General features: G+C 38.8%; 1 protein-coding gene across 1 annotated transcript in view; it reads left to right on the top strand.

The window, feature by feature from the left end:
• Positions 1-15,700, top strand: part of gria1a (glutamate receptor, ionotropic, AMPA 1a) — a gene marked incomplete at its 5' end in the record, with an annotated part of 104,120 nt that extends 88,420 nt beyond the window's left edge. The window contains 4 exon segments of the mRNA XM_014010618.1: positions 5,491-5,625; positions 12,815-12,976; positions 12,978-13,047; positions 13,050-15,700. Of these exon segments, the coding sequence (XP_013866072.1) occupies positions 5,491-5,625; positions 12,815-12,976; positions 12,978-13,047; positions 13,050-13,156 (474 nt within the window).
• Positions 15,701-16,041: the final 341 nt, after the last annotated feature.

The following is a 16,041-nucleotide window of genomic DNA, read 5'->3' as shown; positions in this document are numbered from 1 at the left end:
ACACAGAGGGTAGAAACAGCCAAATTAGACAGTTAAAACACATTTATAGTTCATAACTCACCCTTGTTGTTGTTAGCACTCTGTCTCACAACATTAGCTGCTGCGCTCTCCCCGGGGGAAAGGGCGGACACATGCGCTCGCGTGACCCAAAGAACGGATCGGCCGAACGGACAGTGTATCGGCCGATACCGATACAAGGAAAAAAACGCAAATATCGGCCAAAAATATCGGCCGGCTGATGTATCGGTCGACCCCTAGTAAAGAGTCAAAAAATACAACGCAGACAAGATGGAGAAAAGTGTCAGGCGTGATTTGAGCTAAAAGGGTGGCAGCAAAGGGCAAAGAAACAGTCTACAGGAGTGTAGTGAGACCAGTTGTGTTGTATGGTTTGGAGATGGTGGCAGTGACAAAATGACAGCAGACAGAACTGAAAGTGGMGGAGTTGAGGATGCTGAAGTTCTTCTTGGAAGTGACAAGGATGGATTAGGAATAAGATCATCAGAGGTAAAGCACAGGTTGAACAACTGGGACATAAAATTAGAAAGGTCAGACTGAGGACATGTTCAGAGAAGGGGTATATTGGTATTAGTATGTTGGAGACACAACTGCCAGGAAAAAAAGGAAGCCCAAAGAGGATWTATGTGGTTGCAGTTAGAGAGGACATGAAAGTAGATGGAWKGAAGACAGAGGATGCAGAGGACAGAGTGGGATGAGGAGGATAGCTTGCTGTGGCAACCCTGAACAGCAAACAGCCAAAAAAACAAACAAACATGCAAGTATTTTAGTAGTGCATATGAGAACATTTCACTAATGTATAGTAAAGCATTTCACTGGTTTGAGAAACCTTTAGTAATGCAAATGAGAGCATGTCAGTAATGTCTATAGGAGGATTTCACTGGTGTACGCAAGCGCAAAATTTTCCGTAGCCCCGTGTATTAACTCATAAGTGCTCACATGAACGCATTTCAGCAATGTGTGCACAGTACAGTATATGTGGGAGCATTTGCCTTTAGTGGTGTGCATACAAGCAAGTTCAAAATAAAGTTCTTAACGKCCCCCAGTACTTTTGGTCCTTTTCATAGCTTACTTAGTCATAATCTTTGCAGCCCGGCCTTCAAAATAATCCTACCTTAATTCTCTTGCCGTTGAGTGTGCATGAAAAGCTTGTCAATTTGCAACGTTGGGCTTGAGCCGCGCTGAGTCTGCTGCTGAATTTGCATATGTTAGCAATTTTTGTTATCTTGAGAGTCGAGAAGCTGTTTCCCCTGACAGTTATGATTTTACTCAGGTTCCTCTGTGTGTCCCTTTGTGTGGGCCTTTGGTTCTCAAAAATTGGAAGTTAAATGTTGAACCACTCACCAACAAAGACAAGTTTACGAGGAAAGCTTTACAAACAATGGGCCTCATGCAAGAACATGTTGGTATTCTTATCCTAAATTTCTCTTACTTTTGTTCGTACAAAGTGTTCGTACGAACATGTCACGTCAGATTCAACAAACWCTTCTATCTTCAGGAAAAGTTTGTAAATGAGCTGCATAAATTCCACCTGTTCGTATCCAGCTGCTCGTGCACGCGAGAGGAGATTARCATAATTACCACCCCAAAAACACCATATAAGGCTATGTTTCCTGCCTCAGAAACAAGGAAGTGTCCATTCATGAAAATGACAGCGAAAACTAAAAAGAAAAACTTTACGAGTTCAGAGATTGAAGTCCGTCTGTCAGAGATCCAGAAAAGAAAATCTGTCATTTTTAGCAGGTCAGCTGTGGAACAAAAGGATCTGCTAAAAGTATAAACAACTGTGTTAAATCATTTTCACTTATTCTGAAGCCACACCGTCGCGCAATTTTGTTTGTATCTGAAAAAAATCTTAGAATACGAAAACATTGGTGAATGCCACAAATTCTCCTAAATCACTCGTACGCACAACTTAAAACAAATCTGTGCGTACGAACGGTTCTTGCATGAGGCCCAATGAGATTGGCATAGTAATGTTCTAAAATGCACCTACATACAGTATATAGGCTTTATCACAAGAGAWGTTTTAAATTACTTTAGCATTTTTACAAATTACAAACCAACTCAGAGACATGTTCAGGAGATTATCTGTTTTAAGAACTGGATGTTCCACAAACCATGACCAGACATCTGCTCAGATTCTGCTGYAAGTCTCCTCTGTCTGCTGTTTGGCTTGGAGTGCTAATTTATTGAAAAAAGGCAGCCAGATTATTATTTCGGCCTAGTACACATATGTTCAATCTTGATGAAAATCTAATTGAATTGTTATCAAGCTAAATATTTAATTTACATGTTTTTTTTATTTATTACTAGATTAACCATTTTAAATATGCACCATTTTCTTTCCTCTCCTTATATTTATTGCTTAAATTAATACAAAGATTACATTCTTGTTTACATTGAGCTATAAACTAGCCTTAAAATATTAAAAGGCTGGCTCTTAATGAAAAGAGAAAGCTGTCACATACTGTACATTCATTCGATATTTGTCAGGATTTGTTCTTCTATTAATAAGTCAAAGAAGCTTTGCTTCGTATTTGTGCAATGAAAAAAATAATTAGCCTAAAATGGAACAATTAGTTTGGGGTTGTAGCAAAATTCTGCAATTTAAACATTCTCTAAAGAGTATAGTAATGTCTAAAATGTAAATAAAACCACGTAGTGTTAATAATTAATTGAATTATTAAGATGTTGCTTAGGAATAAAGATATGTTAGGTATAATTCAATTAAATCAAGTCATTATTGAGTAAAATGTATTGATCTGCAGTTTTMCACACATAAAAGCGTGATTTATGAACCACTGAACTCATATATGCTGTATGTATTCATTAATTTTTTCTCGAATCCTTAGTTTCATAAAACAAAACCCTCATTAAATATTTTGGGTTGACTGATTTGTCATCCTAATGATCCCATTACTCTGCAGACTATTAACAATCATACGTTGGTTCCATTGTGAAGGAGATAAATGACTTTATTATGTGAAGCAWTGTAAACTCAGCACTTAAGTTAACTTTAGATGGTGACACTTTTGCTGCTGGAATACGTTAATTTTGGAGTGTTACTGTGCTTCAACCTGTACCCCTTTTTCAGGAAAATGTCACGATTAAAGGGTCATGTCCATGAATATTTKCACACACATGTGGAATTGTTAATTGGTGTTTAARTAAGACACRTTAATTATAATTTAATGCAACCTTTGGGGACCTGACGCCTGAGTCACAAAGTGACTCTGACAGGGAGGCTTATTTTGAGGTGGTGCGTCATTTTATTAATCTAATATAAAAATGGCGCTACATGAAAACATGAATATTTTAACCTCGGCAATTATCATGACGCTCCAAATTTCAGACAAATGCAGTGAAGTGGAGAACAATTAAAACACTTGATCCCTGTAAATTTTTACTTTGAATTTGAAAAATTATTTTGCATAAGTCAAAATGACAGGTGTTGAACTAGAATATAAAGTGATGGGTTCAACAGCTGTGGGGTACATGTTAGTAGGCTAAGTATCTTGGYGTAGGTGTGGGAATTTTATTTGAGGTCCTATTTTATTTATTAATAAATACATCATTAGTGAATATAAGACAAAACACCAAAACTGTTCATTGTTCTTGCTTCCGTTCGTATAGATAAAAATGGAACACATTATGATAAAAAAAGACTAAAATGTAACTTGAATAAATTCCTGCCAGCTGATTTATGGCATTATTATATTCTCTAATTAAAATCTGCTCAACRTTAGAGAGCTTAGACGGAATGAATCCTATTTATTACCAAGGTTTTATCAGGTTCTTTCGTATTTTCTGTTGTTGCGGTGATGGAGAGCGTTAGCCAGTGTGCATGTCAACAGCCCCCTGAAAGCTCTTCATTACAATTAGCATGCAGCAGTAAAGTTTTATTAATGGCTCTTACACCTACCTGCTGTATTTGCGGTTTTGTAGTTGTAGCACCAATAATTTATGACCAAGTTTTTATGGGTACAGATGGTGAACTATGCCAAATGCTGAGGGGGTAAATTATGCCCTAATATTTTCTGCTACTCACTGCTTTGGGATGACGAATGATTTTTTTTTTTTGTGTGTTTTCAGCTGCAACTCTGGTCAGAAACTTTATCTGTAATCCTGTACCCCATTTATACTACTCTGCATAGTTTTTAAAAAAAAAATGCTTTTCTTGCACCTWCCATTTCCACCAAAACCAATTATTTGGTAAGAGACAGATTATTTTAAAATACACTCTCCAAAAAGGAAATGTTTTCTTAAAACCATAAATTTGAWATTTATACATAGACTGCGCAAAAAGCAGATTTGATGACTCCGAATCCTGTTTCAAACAGTTTGCGCCTTTGGAAATAAAACAAACAGCAGAGCCGTTTTTGGCCAGTTTTTACTATTTTACCTTTTTTTTTCTCTGTCGCACTTTATCCCAATCTTGTCACCATTAAACCTTGATCATGTGCTAAAATGGTTAAAATTTGAAAGAAATTTGAAAAGGGGATTCAGTTTAGTGGTGTCCTGAAACGTATTCTGGTACAAATACCAGCATTTTTACAGTTACTCGTACAAAGTTCCCCAATACTCAGAACCAATGCCGATGCCAGTATTGATACTTGGATGCTGGTATTGATGCTCAATGARTGTTACAGTTTACATTTCAGATGAAAAGTTTGTCAGTTCCACGTTTAAAGAAATCTTATTTATTTTTTTATTTATTTTAAAGTGTTTCAACAGTATGTGTACATCATGCTGTATATTTGATTTGATCCAATCAGAGGGGCTGTAGGCCTAAAAGGAAGGAGAGACACATTTTTTTCTAAATAAAGGAAATGTATTATTCATCTCATAGTGTAACATTTAGGTTTTAATTTAGTAAGTATTCTGTAATGGTACTTGATATTGTCGAATATCTAATCTGAAGTACTCATACTAGGTTTGAGGAAAAACTAGTATTGACTCCCAATTCAATTAATGTGGAAGAACCTTTAACCAAGTTACAATGCTCTTTCTCTAGGTTTTGGCAAGTCATCAATCGACATTGAAAATATGTGTTTCATTGTTTGTGTTACATTGTTTATAATGATGTATTTTTCTTTCACTTATTAGACAATTAAAAAAATCTACTTTATAAATATCCAGAGTACAGCAGAGCAGGCCCCAGTCACTAAGTTATTGGTGAGATTGTGAGGTCAGAAAACATAATAAATCAAAAGTTAGCTTGCCATTTCAGCTTACTTTGTGAGGCAGGCCTCATATGTGTGTATATATAATGATTTGTTTTCATGTTTCTTTTAAAGTTTGGTCTTTTGTAAGCTGTATGTCTGTTCAGTGTGTGTGTGCACGTGAGTCATTTTACTGTACATGTATGAAACTGGAGTTAATTTACTTGTGATTATTGTTTGTGTAGGTGTCTGTCCTTGGGTAACTGTGTGATGTTAACGTCTCTGCTCTGGCCCGTCTCCTTCCCTCCAGGACAAGACGAGCGCTCTAAGCCTCAGCAACGTGGCCGGAGTTTTCTACATCCTGATTGGAGGCTTGGGCCTGGCCATGCTGGTGGCACTGGTGGAGTTCTGCTACAAGTCCAGGACCGAGTCGCGCCGAATGAAGGTGTCCACCGCGCGAGCTGCTGCAGCCACAGCCGCTCAGGCCTTTCACTGCTCAGCCTTAGACAGTGGTGCTAGCACCCCCTACACAGAGCTGCAGAGCTACGGCCTGTACGCCAACAACACTGTTAAGATATAAGGGCAGAGCACAGCCACGGGGTAGGGAACGCTGTGATCAAATGATGATGATGATGATGCGTCTGCCTCCACCCTGTCCTGCCCATCTAACCGTGACCACAGTAGGGCCGCTCACGGCTTCCACCGCACAGTGCTGTTCTGTCCCTCTCTCTGCCTCCGCTGCTCCCTTCGCTGATCTGCTGCAGTGTTTTTGTATCACTTGATTCCTAAATTGCTCTTATGCCCATTTTTTTTTATCTGTTAAGAAATGTTTTTATTGTATCTGTTAAAATTACAGCATAGTAGTAGATGGGCTATTCCATGTCAGTTGAATATGTTTGATTTTTTTACTTTGTTGGGGTTGAGGTGAATCCCTATAACCTGTGATATTTATTTTATTAAACTGTGATTGATTTTTTTATATTTAATAGTATTATAATAAAACATCACAGTTTTTAACATCACTAAATCATCATATAGACCCATATTTCCCATACTTAATTTCCCTCTGGGATCAATAAAGAATTTTTGAATTTGAATTGAATCGAATTGAATTGAATATTTGTTAAAATTGGACCTTCGCATTGCAGTGCCTCCTCTTAGAAATTATTATTTTGCCTATAGAAACAAATGCATTTCTTAAAGACTTGCAATTATTGTTTAGTAAAGCTGGAAATATATTGTAAAATTTGTCATTTTTACAAAATTTATTTYTTAGACTGTATAATTACACAAAATTCCTTTTTTCTTTACTCATTTAAGGGGTGGATGGGACTGATACCAAATTTTGCAGTGATTTCAATTTTGATATTAGCCAATTTCTTCTGAACTGCTTCACTTTCAACCTGGTACAGTGTATTTAAATTGGCAAACAAATACAATGAGAAAAAGATATGTAAAGTTGGATAAATTATTTGGCAACTTTCTCCTGTGACTTTGACTTGTGGCTCATTTTATGTGCCTGCATGTCATATTCTTGATGAGAGTCCTTTAGATCAAATATATGATTGTACAAAAAAGGAAATACTGTCTATATTTCTAACATCTGTACGGTCATTTAGGGCAGTCGAGAGCTGACGCCTCTATCCAGCAGCCACTGGGAGGCGTACACCCTAAGCATGTCACCAGGTTSTCACAGGACCACATAGAGGTGCTAGTGCCAGTTTAAAATCTCCATTTAAACTAGCACGGATGCTTTTGGTCTCTGAGCAGAAACGGGTGTACTTTAGAGGAAACCCATACAGATGCACAAACTTTATAGAGAATATACCCAGCTGGGAGTCAGACAAATTTAACCCAAATTTGTTTTAGAGGCTGCAAGGTGGAGCAGGTGCTTAGAACGGTTGCCTCACAGTAAAAACAACTGACAAATGACTGGGGCCTTTCTGCAAGGAGTTTGCATGTTTTACCCAGGTTTTCTCCACGTACTCCATCCTGTTATTGTCCAAAGGCATGCCCATTAGGTTAATTAGTGATTCTAAAGCAGTGGTTCCCAAACTTTTTATCTTCTGACCCATAAAATATCCATGGCAAAACTTGTCACCCCAAATATTACTGGTCTGAGTACACGAACTTCGTTAATAACCCTAAAAACACAGGCTTTTTGACAATCTAAACAGCTTGTACACAAATATAAATACTTATTTATACTTTTTTGTGTTTTTGTAATAGTTATAGGGAAAACATTACATCAGCAATTATTTTATTCCCCTTTAAATTGATTTCTGGAGATTATCCAAGGTGCTTCATGACCCATWWTTGGGTCCCAAGCCCAACTTTGGGAACCAAAGTGCAGTGGTTCCCAAACTTTTCAGCTTTTGACCCACAAAATAACAGTAGCAGAGACCTGTGCCCCCAACTGTTTTTGGATGATAAACATTTGTATCAGGTCAACTAAACATGGGCATAGTAACAATATTTTTATACTACATTTATCAATTTTAAACATACTAACCTCACTCCTTTGTAACAACTAAGGCAAAAATTTAATTAATTCAGGAAATCTTTTCAGGACCCCACCTTGATGTTTCGGGACCCCACTTTGGGTCCTGACCCCAACTTTGGGAAACACTGTTCTAAAGTATGTGTGTGTGTGTGTGTGTGAATGTTTGTTGTCTTTATGTGACCCTGTGATGGACTGGTTACTTGTCCAAATGTACCCTGGATCTCACTAGTTGGCCACTGGAGATAGTCACCAGCTTCTTGTGGTTATGCACTAGATCAGGGCTATTCAACTAAACTGCTCCGGGGGCCACAGTTACTGCAGGTCAACAGCTCAGGGGCCGAACATCCAGCAATAAAGTTGTTATATAAATAAACCAAGTATTACAAAGATCTGTTACATTTGAAATAGTTTATTTTGCTGTATGTAATCATGAATATAACATACAGAACCCTATAAAAGTAGTGATAATTAAAGAATATCAAAATCAAAAATAACACATTATGCCTCCTTTGACACAAATACTATTTTTGACATCTCTGAATTGCCAAATTTTAAACCAATTTTAATTTCACTTTCATAGTTTTTATCTTCAACTGCTTGTAATTTTAACTGTCTTGAGTGATCATAGAAATGGTTTCTGCTTCTAGCTGAGATTCTGACGTTTCTGTAGATGCCAAACACGTCTAACTAAAAGAACTTAGAATAATTCAAGTAGAAAACCAGGGGTTTGGGCTTAAGAGATGAATGACCCAATTGGCGGGCCGAACTTTGGTCAATCGGGGCCGCCAGTTGAATAGCCCTGCACTAGATCAAACATGGATGGATGGATGAACAGAGATTTCAAACTTACCTGACRTAATTATTAGTCAATACTAATAATTTTAAAGTGTGAGGCACTGTTTTGCTAACAGGACATGCTATGATCCATATGACATAGTGTACAGTGTGTAGTGTCCTTAAGTAAAGCTAATGTTACTGTAATGTGCAAAAGTCTTTAATCGTTTTGATTTCTCTATATTTTGCATAAATAAAGTCCAACTTACTTAAAGTCTGGCTTCCCTGAATTACAATACATACAAATGGAAGTTAGCTCAAGACATTTGCACCTTATTGTACATTTGCATGTTTTTTTTTTCTGTATCGCAGTATGCAATTTGAGTCTCATTTTCCGCATCGTATGGCTAAGTAGGCTCTATTTTTTATTTCAGCTCGCAAAGTGTTCCTAGCAGGGCACTTGTCAAATCCCATTACCAAACTCATTACAATAATCATTTGCACTCTTTTCAGAAATTTCACTTTCAGCACAGGTATGAAGGCAATTTGAATCACAGTGGTACATCTATCTACTTCTGTCGCTSTGAGCAGTTCTGTCCCCTCGCTCCTTCTTCTCTTTTTGCTGACTGTCACGCAAAATGCAGGGCCCATTGTGGTGAACATCGTTTCTATGTATGCCATGAGGTAGTCGTGGTGCGGCTCGCATGTCTTCCATCACTGCTTTAGCGTTAAACAGAATAACTCAACCCTCTGTGTTTTTAAAGATGTGAAATTGAGAACTTGTTGCTTCTTTTTTTCCCCCACTGGAAGGTGTGAGTTTTCTCTTCCAATTTTTGTTAAAATTGTAGCTTTTAGACATCTGCTTCGAGGTTCAATTTAAAACGAACACACTTTGCTTTATTCATCCAACATCAAAGCCCCTCAGGACACACTTATATACTCTTCATGTAAACAGACAAAAAAAAACCTTGGCAGAGTTGAGACGAGGAGGAGACTTCTACATGAAATTCTTAGATTATAATCAGCCCACAAAAAGGCACCTGATTAGTATGCTGATTAGACTGGTGAGGTACCTTTTAGTCCAGCAGTGCCTTTGTGCTGTTTTGCCTTGAAGGAAACAACAACACCATTCCAATTAGAGTTGTTGTAATCCTCCAATCCCCATGCAGCACTTGTCGCTCAAGATCATACTTGCTTTGCCCAATTTCATCAGGTACAGAATGGGGGAAGTGGACAAAGACGCACACGTCAACATGCACATGCGCACACACATTCATCACGCATCATTAGGTTACCTTTTCAGCCTTGTGGCTTTCATTATGCTAGGCCGGAGAATGAAGCTATTAAACCAATGAGCATAGCCTCCGCTCTCCTCTTACTGCCCACACTTTGCTCTGCACCTCCCTTTTTAAATTAGGCCATCTGAAGCACGCCTGTATCACCTGCAAATATTTCTGTGGACCAGATCTTTACCCTTGCAGAGTTGCTGAGGGGGGTCATTGGACATTGATTGTCCAGKCCAAGTGTTTAGTGAGCCTGGAGAAAGCTTGTGACCATATCTCCTGAGTTATTTTGTGAAAGGGCGCTGCTAGAATAAAGCGTGCAAGAGTTCTTTTTTCTAGGCGATGCAGTCCCTGTATAACCAAAGCTAAAGTTGTGGCTTTACTCTCAGCCAAAAGTTGGTCTTGTTCCCAGTTTTGGTTGTACTGCACCAGGGCTGCCCCTGTTTGTGGTGAGCAGAATCTTGAGGCACAGTTGTGGAGAGGAGGGTGTCTGGTTTGGAAACTTTAGAGTTCCTTCTCTTCTCTTTGCAGAAGACGAGGTTCTGTTGGCGGCTTCAAATCATGACTTTTAGTGTACCTTGAAGCATAGTCAAGTGTAAATCACCAGGAGTGGGAGTCAAATCTTCCAAGTCTGAGGATATAATTCTCAACTGAAAAAACRGAACCCTTCCTTTTTGTTGTGGCAGAATCTCTACCTCAAAATCGACCAAGAGATCAGGGCATTCCAACCCTGCTTATGGTCATGTATAAATCGTAACTAAAGGGACAAGATTCCAGATACAAGGAGATGAAATGAAATCCTTCATGCAATGGCTAGGCTCAGTTTTATAGATAAAGTGAGGAACATCTAAGGGGAGCTCATAGTAGAGCCTCTGTTCTTCTGATACAAAAATCAGCTGAGGTGGTTTGGACGCCTATTAAGGATGCCTCTTGAACATCTACCCAGGTTTTCTGGACACTGGGAGAAAGTCCTAATGCAGACCCAAAACTCACAGAATGAACTGAAAATCCTTCCTGTCCTGGGAACACCTTTGGGTCTCCCAGTAGGAGCTGGAATATGTTGTTGAAAGGGATGTATGGGTTTTCCTTCTCAACCTTTTAGCTATGTGACCTGACAGTGGACAAGCAGAATGAAATGGATGAACTGAAATAAAGCCTGAATCCTATAAACACAAAGAAAAGTAACATTTTATGACTTAGAACAGTCATTTTGCTTCCCAAATTACAGTGGTTTGCAAAAGTATTCATACCCCTTGAACTTTTCCATATTTTGTCACATTACAACCACAAACATAAATATATATTCACTGGAATTTAATGTGAAAGACCAACACAAAGTGGTATACAATTGTGAAGTGGAAGCAAAATTTTACATGAATCAAAACATTTTTTACAAATAAAAAACTGAAAAGTGCGATGTGCAAAATTATTCAGCCCCCCTGAGTCAATACTTTGTGGAGCCACCTTTTGCTGCAATTACAGCTGCAAGTCTTTTAGGGTATGTCTCCACCAGCTTTGCACATCTAGTGACTGCAATTCTTGCCCATTCCTCCTTGCAAAACAGCTCAAGCTCAGTCAGATTGGATGGAGAGCGTTTGTGAACAGCAGTTTTGAGATCTTGCCACAAATTCTCAATTGGGTTTAGGTCTGGACTTTGACTGGGCCATTCTAACACATGAATATTCTTTTTTTTAAACCACTCCATTGTAGCTTTGGCTTTATGTTTAGGGTCGTTGTCCTGCTGGAAGGTGAACCTCCGCCCCAGTCTCAAATCTTTTGCTGACTCCAACAGGTTTTCTTCCAAGATTGCCCTGTATTTGGCTCCATCCATCTTCCCATCAACTTTGACCAACTTCCCGGTCCCTGCTGAAGAGAAGCACCCCCAGAGCATGATGCTGCCACCACCATATTTGACAGTGGGGATGGTGTTTTCAGAGTGATGTGCAGTGTTCTTTCTCCGCCACACATAGCGTTTTGCATTGTGGCCAAAAAGTTCAATTTTGGTCTCGTCTGACCAAAGCACCTTCTTCCACATGTTTGCTGTGTCCTCAACATGGCTTCTGGCAAACTGCAAACGGGACTTCTTATGGTTTTCTTTTAACAATGGCTTTCTCCTTGCCACTCTTCCATAAAGACCACATTTGTGTAGTGCACGACTAATTGTTGTCCTGTGGACAGTTTCCCCCACCTGAGCTGTGGCTCTCTGCATTTCATCCAGAGTCACCATGGGCCTCTTTGCTGCCTCTCTGATCAGTGATCTCCTTGTTCGGCCTGTAAGTTTAGGTGGACGGCCTTGTCTTGGCAGGTTTACTGTGGTGCCATACTCTTTCCATTTCCGGATGATGGATTGAACAGTGCTCCGTGAGATGTTCAAAGCTTGGGAAATCTTTTTATAACCTAAGCCTGCTTTAAACTTCTCCAAAACCATATTCCTAACCTGTCTGGTGTGTTCTTTGGACTTCATGATGCTGTTTGCTCCCCAATATTCTCTTAACCAACATCTGAGGCCGTCACGGAGCAGCTGTATTTGTACTGAGATTAGATTACACACAGGTGGACCCTTTTGAGTCATTAGCAGTCATCAGGCAACTTCTGAATGCAATTGGTTGCACTCAGGGAAAAGGGGGCTGAATACTTTTGCACGTCGCACTTTTCAGTTTTTTATTTGTAAAAAATGTTTTGATTCATGTAAAATTTTGCTTCCACTTCACAATTGTATACCACTTTGTGTTGGTCTTTCACATTAAATTCCAGTGAAATATATTTATGTTTGTGGTTGTAATGTGACAAAATATGGAAAAGTTCAAGGGGTATGAATACTTTTGCAAACCACTGTATGTCGCATTGAAGCACCACATTCTGACATTCACATAAGCAGGCTCTAATGTGAAAGCACTGATGTACTAAAGACCAAACAGCACACTGTATAACATTCCACTCTTATCTAATTTACTGTACTTTATGTGTTGTTAGCTTTAATGGCTGCATTAGCTTTCTGTGTTGAAGTGATAATGCATCAGTTAACCGACTCAAATCAGGTGTACAGGCTAACTGGCACCTGCTTTTTCTTGCAGCAATCCATCAACGACGCCATGCGTTGCTCCACCTTGACCAGGATGAGTGGCAATGGAAGCGGAGGAGAGAACGGACGAATCCTCACCCATGACTTCCCCAAAACAGTTCAGACGCTGCCCTGTATGAGCCACACTGCCAGCATGGGACTGGGTGCCTCTGGCATGTGACCACCATCAGACTGTGCTGGCAGCGACAGACTGGCAGGGTGGGGCAAAGGAGGAGCACAAGACTGTTAACCTCATAAAGTCATGGCTGTCTGGTTTGACCAATCTGCTCTCCTGGCTGTCAAGGTGCCCAACTACAAAATTTACTGCCAAAATGCACTATTGAACCGCTCCTGACATACAAAGACTCCATTTTTTTCTAAAACAAATGGATGTTTAAAAAGAGATTTAGAGGGGATAAAACGAAGAGGGATATGTGCTGCAATAAAGAAGCCGTCAATGCGRTATGATTTTGAGGTTGTTGTTTTTTTACAGTGTTCTTTCATGTAAAAAAGAAAACTTTATTCTTCAGTGTAACAACTGCGCTGTGCCATTTTGATGGAGCTGTTGACTTTCGTCTGCGTCTGCAATACTCTCACTACAACTGCTGACATCGTGCCACCTACACATGCTTTCTGACTGGGGACGTGTCCTCGCAAATGAGGAAGACAAACACTTGTGGCTGCTTCGATGATTTCTTTTTGGAACATTTCCCACCGCCTTTTTTTTCGTTGACTCACCCTTTTACAAACACATTCCATTTTTTGACGTGCTCTGTTTGGCAGACCCCGTTTTTCTTTTTTTTTTTTTATAAAGTTTTAAAGTGCTGCGATAGAGCAGAGCCTGGTACGGAAGAGTTTGATCGATCGTCAACTGAAGGTTGTTGAAAACAGAAGCTSTCCTGGCCACAACAAAACACACATTGCTGCTACGCTTGGTTTAACACGTCATGCCTTGTCTGGTGCCACAAACACACGCAGGTATACACTGTACCTCTGTTGCTTCTGAGACATTGTTCACTCAGCAGGTTTTCTGATTAGAGAAAAAGTCAATGGGCATATTTAGAAATGTCCATKTTGATCTGTATGGGGGAACAAATGAAGGGAACACTTTAGTTTTTGGCTAGCACTGAGGGACCTTACACTGTACTCCATTGCTAATGAAATTCTGAGTAAATCCAAAACTTGTGAGTCTTATCCAAGAGCAGAGATTAAATTTTATCTGRAGAAAATCTTCCTTATATTTTTCCTTACTGTGGCTGTGTCAKTTCCCACACTCCTGTGACGTGTTGTCGTAGATGTTATTGAGGCCCTGTGCATTGTGCATGGGCTATAAAAAGAAGGTAGGCCTCATTTTATTAGTGCTTGCTGATGGTGGAAAAGAGACTGGGTCTGATGCAGTTGGTGTGACTGACAGATTCACCGCTTCTATTTGTCTTGTTTGTTGAAGGCTGAGTTTATAGTGATCACTGTGCTTTTCAGGGAGTGCTCTGTTTCATATGTCAAGGAAAGAGAGATCCAAATTAGAGATTCAGGTGAGATGAGTGCAGGGGAGTATAGAGTTGGTGGGCTAGAWTTGTCAAAGTACAGAAGAAAATATTTTAACACAGCTTTTACAGTTTGCATTTCTAATAGATTTTTGTCAGTGAATGATTAACTCATTAAAGAAAACCTGCAAGGATGTATTCAAAGTAACAAAGCCATTGTTGTGTTTTGATTGCAAAAAGTGTCCAATTTGAATTGCAGCCGGGGTCTTTCTATGTGGAGTTTGCATGCCGTCCTTGTGCCTGCCCAGAGACCTTATCCGCAATTCAAACACGTTGAAATTGGGGATAATTGTGACGCTGTTCACTGTGTGCATATTTGTGTTGTGTCACTGTTCACCCTGTAATAGACAAGCAACCGCCTCACACAGTGACAACTTGGGTAGGTTTGCACTTGACAAACAATATTAATAAAAAAAATCAATAATAATACAATTAAAGGTGATCTTTAGATTTTTGGAAGATTTTAAATAATTTCACAAACTCCAGCTGTAAGGGTTTTAATCAAGAAAATACAAAAATTGTAATAATGTAATTTTTTGCGTGACTGCATTTCTCTCAGAGGTTTATTTTGAATTAATAGCAGAAACTGAGTATAGAGTACTGAGCAAAGAACTGCCCTTTTTTCATRTTTTCTCACCAAAGAGTCAGACTTTCTTGAAATCTTTGAAGGGATGTTGATGAGAATTTCTTCAGGCTTTCTGGAGGGCTTTCAAATATGTTTTTTTAGGCCACTCAGTCATAAGAATAATCATTCAGGCTTAAAAAAATGCTATTAAAGACAAGGTTGACAGCCACTGTACTATCTACTTATAAAGATACAAATTGTAAAACTTGTCTGTTTGAGGCATACTGTCTTCTGGTTATTGCTGTCTCGGTCCTGAAAGCATGATCTGTTAAGCCAGTTCATTTGTGCATTATCTTAAAACTACAGCATAAATATGCTATCAATAAGTCCAATAAATAATTTTCTATGGTATTTTATTTTTTTCTGAGTAAATTATTATTCATTAAGGGAATTATATTGTTTGAAAATAGGTCCGTTCATAGCAAGTAATCTGCTTTGTAAATCTATTTTTATTAATATAAGGATGTTTTTTATATATGCTATATTAAAACCTCATACAGGATATAATTTAGCACACTTTTATTATTAAGAATAGAAAAAACTATACTTTTTCCTAAATTGAATGCATTAATAGGTGATTTGTAACTATTTCTTTTAGCGCATGTGCAAATGAACTGACGATACAGACGGTGCTTCCGAGACATATTGGAGAGTGACAATGGCTGTGTCCAAAACGACAGGCCGGGTCCTCCGGAGGACCCAGATTCCCCGGTCGCAGCGGGCCGGGTCCTTGGTAGACCGGGAAGACTGGAAAAAAAGAGGCTGTGAATTTGGACGGTCTAGCCTCCCCTCCTTACCCCGGCGTACGTCATGTCGCCTAGCAACTGTGACGACACTAAACAAGCAAACTTAAATCAAAACTAGAAAATTATCAATATATTAACATTATTAATATCACAAAACTATAAAATTAACTTAAAAGTATCATTTGAAGAACTAATTGACCCGCTGTAGGTTCATGTTTATTTCGCGTTTTTTATGACAAAAAAATAATATTTAAAAACATGTCCATACAAATGATAAAAGTATTAGAATTACAACCGCTAATTTTTTAAAATTTTTATATCACCA

The sequence above is a fragment of the Austrofundulus limnaeus genome, unplaced genomic scaffold, assembly GCF_001266775.1.
Source record: "Austrofundulus limnaeus strain Quisiro unplaced genomic scaffold, Austrofundulus_limnaeus-1.0 Scaffold71, whole genome shotgun sequence".
NCBI classification, from domain to species: domain Eukaryota; kingdom Metazoa; phylum Chordata; class Actinopteri; order Cyprinodontiformes; family Rivulidae; genus Austrofundulus; species Austrofundulus limnaeus.
Note: the sequence above shows the minus strand (reverse complement) of the source record. Positions and strands in the feature narration are given on the sequence as shown.